The following is a 9196-nucleotide window of genomic DNA, read 5'->3' on the forward strand; positions in this document are numbered from 1 at the left end:
TTTTGGTGGAAAGTTTGTATATTTTGTATATCGTGTGAATAGCTTGTAGAAATGATATGAAATGCTTCCGAATCGTATTGTAATGATCTTGATTAGTAATGAATGTGAAAACATTGAGGTTGGTTTGGAAATATGACGTTGGAAATGAAAGTTATTGTACTATGTTGGAAAGAGGACTAGTTATGCTATGTTGTGTTTTATGGTGATTGTTATTGTTGTTGGTATTGTTGTTGGTTTGGTTATTGATGTTGGAGCCGAGTTAAATCTCGGGGATGTTATATGTATAGGGGAGATGCTGCTCAAATATTTGTAGACAAGTGATGAGTTAAAGATTTGAATGCTAAAAGTCTTACTATTGACAATTGGTAAACATGACCATTTGTAGATTTTGGGCGAAACGGGAATTGAAATTGAGCGAGTGTAAGGCGCAGCTAAGGTATGTAAGGCTTACCCCCTCTTTCTCTTGGCATGTCCTAGATGTGATAGGCTGTGACTCGAGCCTCGGGGATGACTCTACTCTTAGAAATCCGAGCTTATATTTAACCCTTTTTCATTCAGTATAATTGAATTGATTATATTATGTTTAGTGAAAAAGTAGTTTGAACATACGCAACTTCCACTAACAGAACTGGATTACCCTGAAACTTTCGTAGATGACCGTATAAGACCAAATGTTTATAGTTTTACGTATGTCACCTCGACTTGACCCAAGGTGGGCCCACAACCCCCGAGACCTATTTGTATTGTTTTATTTGCCCTATTTCCGTATGATAATTAAGAGAAACTTTGGCTAATGTTCCGAGTTTGCTATAAGTATCTAGTAACTCAGATATAAGTATTCTGACTCGACTATCCTGATATGAACACTCCGATACGAACGGTCTGATCCGAATATTTTGATATAAGCATTCTGATGTAAATATTCCGATATAAGTATTTTGATATAAGCACCCAATATATAAATAATCCGATATAAATATTCTGATATAAGTATTCTGAGTTAGGTATACTGGTACGAGTGTCTGGTATAAGTGTTCTGATACGGGTATTCCGATATAAGTATTCTGATATAAGTATTCGCCTATGAAGATCCGGATATGAGTCTTCTGATCCGAGTATTTTGATATGAGTATTCTTTGTAAGCCTTAATGTTTTTATGTACGATCTCGGATCGCTTAGAAGTCCGAAGAGGTTTCTGTATTTCAAATGCTCATAACTTCCTGATACTAACTAGGAAGAACCCGAAACTCGTTTCTGAGCCTTCGAATGTCGGCAAGTGTACCTATTCATTTAGTCTGGATTTATGTGCATATGGTTTCTCATGACTCTGCTCGTGCATGACTTAATGTCTCTTTCACTGCGTCCCGGGCCAGGTTCTGTTATCGTGCCCTTCTTCTGCTTCGTGCATGACTTAATGTCTCTTTCACTGCGTCCCGGGCCAGGTTCTGTTACCGTGCATTTCCTGTGCATTGTTCACCGCGCCCCTCGGTGGGAGAGCCGGGTTCTGTTATCTATATATGATGATATGGGGATGGCGGCCAGGATGGCATATGATTCTATTCACCGCGTCTCTTCCCAGAGGGCCGGGTTCTGTTACCGCGTCCCTTATCACAGGGCCGGGATCTGTTATCTGCTATCTGCATATGTACATATTGACACATGATTTTGACATATGATGATTCTGTTACCGCGTCCCTTATCACAGGGCCGGGATCTGTTATCTGTGAAGATGTTACATGATTCCGATATGCATAATTTGTGTCCGGAAAGTAAGCACTCTGAGTATTCTGTACGTTCTGTGTTTCGTCCGATATATGACATCATCTGAGTATTCTGTACATTCTGTATTCCGTCCGATATATGACACTATCTGAGCATTCTGTACGTTCTGTATTCCGTCTGATATATGACATCATCTGAGTATTCTGTACGTTTTGTATTCTGTCCGATATATGACATCACCTGAGCATTCGGTACGTTCGGTACTCCGTTCTGTATTCTGTATTTTCTGTACCTCTTCGGACAAGCGATCTGTAATTGTAGAATAAGTATTTTGGTACTTTGGCTAAAACACTTACCTTCTGTACTTCCACTGACATGTGAAACAGGTATGCATGCTTTGTGTCTGAAAAATAATAAGCGTCTGGTACTCTGAATACTGTACTTATTTGTTAGTTCTATCTGTCTCAGTTACGGTTCTATTTCTTTGTAATGCATGCCTTACATACTCAGTACATATTCCGTACTGACCCCCTGTCTTCGGGGGCTGCGTTCCATGCCGCGCAGGTACTCCCAACTGAGTTGAAGCCTGTATAGAAGATATTCCAGTGCAGATGGCAAGCTCCTTTTGTTCCCGGAGTGCTGCCGAGTTAGAGTTTGTATGTTATGCTTTCTGGACTTATGTTAGAGACTTTGCAGACAGCGTCGTGGGTATTAGTTGTCAGTCTGTAAGCGGCTCCGTCAGCCGATATGTCGGTCTGTGTTATGTATTGAATTTTGTATGACTTTAGATTTGTTCGGCTTGGAAGCTACGAAAAAGAATATTTCTGAAGAAAAAAATTATTATGTGCTTTAACTTATTTGTTTTAAAAAGTTTGACGTGATTTTATGTGCAGCAAGAGTCTGAGGGTTCGCTCGGCCCTAAGTAAGGGTCGGGTGCCCATCACACCCTAGCAAGATCGGGGTGTGACACATTCGAGGACGGATGTTCTTAAGGGGGGATGAATGTTACACCTCGAAAAATCTTCCGCTGGTACGCAAGTGAATGAACTAGTAAAATACGAGTATCGGTTTAATGATGACTTAAGGGCATTTTGGGAAAGATTTATAACGTCGCTTAGATTGCTAATGAAGTGTTAAACAAGTGTTAAGAAGGTTCCATAAGGATTGGAGATCAACGAAGTGACGAGAACAAGTTCAGTGGACTGGTGAGTTTTATGGCACATTATACGGACCGCATAATGTTTTACGGACCGCATAATGGACCGTAAAACCATCACAGCAAAGGTTGCTCACTGGTGCAATTTTACGGTCAATTATACGGACTGTATAAATTTTTACGGCCCGTATAATGAACCGAAAAATGGTCACAGTGAACGGTGAAGGAAAGGCACGTTTTACTGTCAATTATACGAACCGTATAATGGACCCGACAGATTAGTGAATGGGTTATTTAATAGGGACCAAGTTCATAAAATCATTTCCACATTTCATCCCTTCTCTCTAACACATCTCTCTACATTTATTACACAATTTTTCAAGGATAATAAGCCATCAACAACATAAATCAAGTGAATCAAGGGTAAGGAAACCCATTAAAGACCATTCAAGTCAAGAAATCCAAATGGAGAAAAACTAGGGTTTTGCTCAAAGCGGAGTATTATCAACTAAAGCTTGTTCCTACAACATCTAAGGTAAGATTCATGATATTCATATGTTGTTTAAGGTATTTGAGAGTTAAAATGCTTGGTCATTAGAAGAGTATAGCAAAATGGGTTATGAATGATGAATAGTGACGTTTTTGAGAAATAGTTTGAATTGAATCATGATTGTTGTTGTGTTGTGACATGAATGTGTTATAAATGACGTTAAGACCATGAAATAGACATTGTATATGAATGGACGAAGTTGGGTGTTGTGACCATGAACATGGACAAATGAAAGTAAATTGAGAAACCTTGATAATGTGGATAATGTAGATGACTAAAGGCTATTGTTATGATACTGTAAATGTATTGTTGACGTTTGGGAGTTGAATTACGATATGGAGGAATGTTTTATAAATAAAGGAGATGCTGTCTGGCTTTCTCTAGCTTTGTCCATGTGTGTTAATTATCGATTCTAATGATAGTATGACCTAAATGAAGGTAGAAACATGAGCACCGAAGAAGTACGTGCAAATGTAGAATAGTTCGACGAAAAGGTATGTAAGGCTAACCCTTCTTTCATAAGGCATGGTTCTTTGGCCAAATTTCTAAATCCTCTATACGAGTATGTTGTCTTCAAACGATTGATCTTCCGAGCTCGTAAACTCATAATCCTTGATATGTACTACGATTGTACTACGCTCCTCATGTGACGAGTAAGCCTATAAGATAGACGTAACGATAATAATGATGATAGAAATGTTAATGATAATAATAATGATGCTAAAGGTGCCTATGGGCTATTATACTTATGTGTGCCTATGAAGGGCTATAATGAAACCCCGAGCTTATAACGCCGGGTAGAATATATGTATATGTATGTATACGATTACGTAACGCGCGCACACATCTGCAGATGGTACGGATAACCCTGAAGCCTTCGTAGGGCCAGGTAGATATAACCTTGAGCCTTGGTTGGCCAAGTATGTATGAAACACCGAACCTCTATGGTCGGGTACGCTATGTATGCCTGTATGTATATATATATGTATATGACATCGTTAAGAGTACGAATATGTTATGTATAAGAGATTTAAATGATTATGAGGGTAATTAAGTACGGATATGGATGTATGTATGGGGATACGCAATAGGAATGGAAAGTCCCTATGGAAAGTAAGTAAGTGCCATGATGATGATATTATTGTCTCCCCTCCTATGCTACTTCATATGTTGTATATTGTGCTTCTATATCGGTATTGATCTTGCTTTACATACTAAGTACATTCTTCGTACTGACGTCCTTTTGTTTGTGGACGTTGCGTCATGCCCACTGGTGCACAGGGAGACAGACTTGATCTATAGCAGCTTTCTCAGAGATTACATAGCAGAGCTCCATTTCATTCGGAGCCATAGCTTTTGGGTACTTATTCTTTTGTGTATATAGTTATGGGCATAGCGGGGTCATGTCCCGCTCATGTGATTTGTATACTCTTCTTAGAGGCTCGTAGACATGTGTATGTGGGTAGATATGTTTGGCCTTGTCGGCCTATGTTTTGTATATCATTTTGTTGGCCTCGTCGGCCTTATACATTTGATGTGGCATAGATACCTATGCTGTTATCCAAGATGATTGTCGCCCAACGGGACTAATATGATTGATGACTAGAATGCATGACTTGATTTATGAATCGCCTAGATATTATGTGAATGTGTGTTAAGGGGTGCCCGGGTGGGGTAGCACCGGGTGCTCGTCGCGGCCCCCTAGTCGGGTCGTGACAATCTTGATATTAATTGTGCTTGGTGTGATGGCATGATGTACATATTGGGAGAAATTGGTTATTTGACAAACTCTCTTAAATTGAATTATAAGCTTTCTTGACACTAGAGCCTTCGAATATTGATATCGATATTTTGAAACTCTTAAAGGTTTGGTATTTGATACTTTCGATATACTTGGTTACTTGATTTATTTTTATCTCATTGAGCTACCTACGACGGATCAGGGAATTGGAGAATCTAATGGCTCCAAGCCCAAAGTTTATACACCACTAAGATTTATGCTTAATGATGGTTGTTTTTTATCGTAGGTAATGTACGGGAAGAGATTTGAAAATGGTCATTTGGAGTAGACTTTTTGGGAGCCTTAGTGAATATCACATTTGCATATGCATCTAGGTCTTGTAAGATTTTGGGGACTTGTACATGATCCATATTTAGCACTTATGTATGAAATTTTGGAAGCTTGTTGGACACAAGACCATATGTTTGTAGCTTAAACTTGGTGACTTGTTTTGCTATTTTAGGTGTGCTTTCAACCCAAGTCATGCCATGTACCAGGTTTACATTTTTCCTTGTAATTATGTACAAAGGAAGATACTAGTTTCTGTGATAATTGCAAGTTTGAGCTTCGTGTATCTTATGGACCCGCAGTGGTGTGGATTTGAAAATATAATTTCAAAATGAAGTTTCTTAAATGTGTTGACTATTTTAGAAGGGCATTACCATTTTAAATTGATACTCAGATTATTTCATCTAAGAAATTTTTCGGAGGGTACAGTGGAAAAACAATATCGCACTTTCAACCCTTTTTCGCATAGGCCTATTTCCGCTATTAAATATTTTTACGAATATATTTTGGCATAAATTTCTTCTAAACATTGTAAGTGTGAAATTGTCTTTTGTTTTATAAGTGGTATCCTCCCAAAGCGCATGCTACAAGTTTTTGTATCAGAGCCTAGGACTTTTGTTGCGACTTGTTGGTATACTTGTTCCTTTTTTTAACATGTTTTGTTTAGTGTATTGCGCATATGCATCATGTACATGTCCCTAATGCAATGTGATCTTCCCTTATGTAGGAATTAAGTTATAGCCTCTTCTTCCTCTAATAGACCTATGGTAGCCACTCGTGAGGGTTTAAATAACTCTAATGCGTAACCTCACTTACAGGAAGGGGTTGGAGAACATTTTTATGATTCTAATCTTCTCGTACTAGTGGATCTGAAGTGGGAATCAATCAGGTTACAAGAGTTGGGCCACATCCTCAAATGAGTCATAGTAGTCCTGTTGTTGATCCTCCTTTTCAACAAATGGTCGATTTTTTTCGTCGCATGGCTAGAAGAATGTCCAAACCTAATGAAATGAACTTTGAGAAAATGACAAAAATGGGTGGACTTGAGTTTGAAGGCACTGTTGATCCTACAGATGTCGAGCAGTGGTTGGAGCACATGGAAAGAGTATTTGAGCAATTAGAGTGTTCAGAGCTGCCAAATTTAAGTATGTTGTCTCATTATTACCAAAAGATGCTTATGACTGGTGGTTAAGTGTACCAAATGCCAAGGCAAAACCTCCTGTTCTAACTTGGAATGATTTTGCGAAAGAACTTCATATGAAGTATGTTCCACTTGCTTATCATGATGCAAAGAAAATGGAGTTCTTAAATCTAGAGCAAGGGAGTTGTTTATTGTTGAATATCAACAAAAGTTTCTCCGACTTTCTCGTTATGCTGGTGGTATTATTAATAACGAAAAATATAAGTGCAGGCAATTCGAAGAAGGTTTGAATAATTCCATCAGAAAATATGTGGCGGTCCTACAACATGAGAACTTTTGTAAATTAGTTTCAGCTGCTCTTTCTTGGGAAAGGATCGACAAGGAACAAGCTAGTAGAAATGAAAACAAGTTCAAAAAAGTTGATGCAGATTTAGGAGGTCCATCTAAAAGGGGAAGGATTGACAATTCCAAGCCGGTGGTGTTCACAAGTCAGCCCGGCATAAGCAAAATAGATCAAATTTCTATACTGCTAGCACTCCAAGCTATGGCCTAGGCAAGACCCGTATACCCACTTGTGCACAATGTGGAAGGAATCACTCTGGTACAGGTAAGAGAGCTTCCGGTGCTTGTTTTAATAGTGGGAGCCTCGATCATAAAGTGAAGGATTGTCCTAAACCTAACCCTACTTCTTCTCCGCATACGGAAGGCTCAGTTTAGAAACTATTACCACTCCTTCTCAAGGTAATAGAGGTGCAAGATCTAGAAACACATAAGCAACAGGTGTAGGTGGAGACAATCAAGCTAGTGGGTCAAGAGCTACAACACGAGCTTATGCTACGAGACAGAGGGATGACCAAGATGGAGCAGACGTAGTTGTTGGTAAATTTCACTTATTTGGCTTATGTGTTGTTACATTATTTGATCCTAGTTCTACACATTCCTATGTTTTCTCATCATTGGTTTTTCCTAAAAATGTGAAATTTGTGAGACTTGATTGTGGTGTGCCTGTCCAAAGTCCTTTGGGCCAACAAGTCGTTTGTAATCAAATCTATCGAGGTTGTTCCTTGGTGATTAAAAATCTAGTCTTCCCTGCTGATTTTATTGAAATGCCTTTCCAAGACTATGATGTCATCATCGGTATGGATTGGCTTCATAGATACCATGCGACAGTTGATTATAGGTCGAAGCATGTGACATTTAGAGCTCCTTCATTTTCACACATCATTGTTCACGGTGAAAGATCATTGACATCTAATACTATCTCCGTGGTTGTGGCAAGAAAGATGGTTAGTCAGGGTTGTGAAGCTTGTCTTGCTCATATATTTGATACACACCTAGAAAGTCTAAGCGTTAAGGATATACCAGTTGTATGTGAATTTCCTGATGTTTTCCCTAAAAATCTTCCTGGATTACCCTCGGAAAGGGAAGTTGAATTTCCTACAGAGGTTATTCCTTGAACAACTCCTACTTCTATAACTCCTTATCGAATGGCTCCAGTAGAATTGAAGGAGTTGAAAATTCAATTGCAAGAACTTCTTGAGAAATATTTTATTCGCCCAAGTGTTTCTCCCAGGGGAGCTACTATTTTATTTGTGAAAACGAAAGATGGAACTATTAGGATTTGTATTGATTACCGGCAACTGAACAAGGTAACAATTAAGAATAGATATCCACTGCCTAGGATTGATGATTTATTTGACCAACTAAAGGGTGCTAGGATGTTCTCAAAAATTGACTTGAGGTCTGGGTATTACCAACTGTCGGTAAGTGAACAAGATGTCCCTAAAACTTCCTTTAGGACTCGATATGGTCATTATGAATTTTTTGTGATGCCATTCGGGTTGACGAATGCTCCTGCGGCATTCATGGATCTGATGAATCGCGTGTTTAAGCCTTATCTTGATCAATTTGTGGTGGCCTTTATAGATGATATTTAAATATATTCCAAGAATAGTGAAGATCATGAAAAGCATCTCCAAATTGTTTTGCAAATTTTGGAAGAGAAAAGGGTTTATGCTAAGCTTTCCAAATGTGAATTTTGGCTTGGTGAAGTGGCTTTTCTAGGACATGTTGTGTCAGCTGACGGTGTGAAGGTGGATCCTAGTAAGATTCAAGCTATTGTTGAATGGAAACCGACTAAAAGTCCAACTGAAGTAAGAAGTTTCTTGGGCTTAGCGGGATACTATAGAAGGTTTGTCAAAGGCTTTGCCATTATAGCCTCTCCTTTGACTAAACTCTTGAGGAAGGATGTCAAGTTCGTATGGGATGACAAATGCCAAAAGAGCTTTGAAAAGCTCCAATCCTTATTGACACAAGCTCCTATATTTTACGACCCAACCCCGTAGGCCGTGACTGGTGCCCGAACTGGACACCCGTACCTGAACTTGTTAAATAAAACCAAACTGATACTACGACAATACGGAAATTTATAAAGGAACCCCAAGGTTCGTAACATCGTCATATATATATATATATATATATATATATATATATATATATATATATATATATTTCCAGATCAACTATCTCCTGAGGAGTCACAACTAATCATATCATGAA

General features: G+C 38.7%; 1 protein-coding gene across 1 annotated transcript; it reads left to right on the forward strand.

The window, feature by feature from the left end:
- Positions 1-8124: 8124 nt before the first annotated feature.
- On the forward strand, positions 8125-8982 carry LOC132601545 (uncharacterized mitochondrial protein AtMg00860-like). The gene is made up of 2 exons (XM_060314625.1): positions 8125-8286; positions 8587-8982. The coding sequence occupies exons 1-2, from the start codon at positions 8125-8127 to the stop codon at positions 8980-8982; spliced, it is 558 nt and encodes a 185-aa protein (XP_060170608.1).
- Positions 8983-9196: the final 214 nt, after the last annotated feature.

The sequence above is a fragment of the Lycium barbarum genome, chromosome 7 (genome assembly GCF_019175385.1).
Source record: "Lycium barbarum isolate Lr01 chromosome 7, ASM1917538v2, whole genome shotgun sequence".
NCBI classification, from domain to species: domain Eukaryota; kingdom Viridiplantae; phylum Streptophyta; class Magnoliopsida; order Solanales; family Solanaceae; genus Lycium; species Lycium barbarum.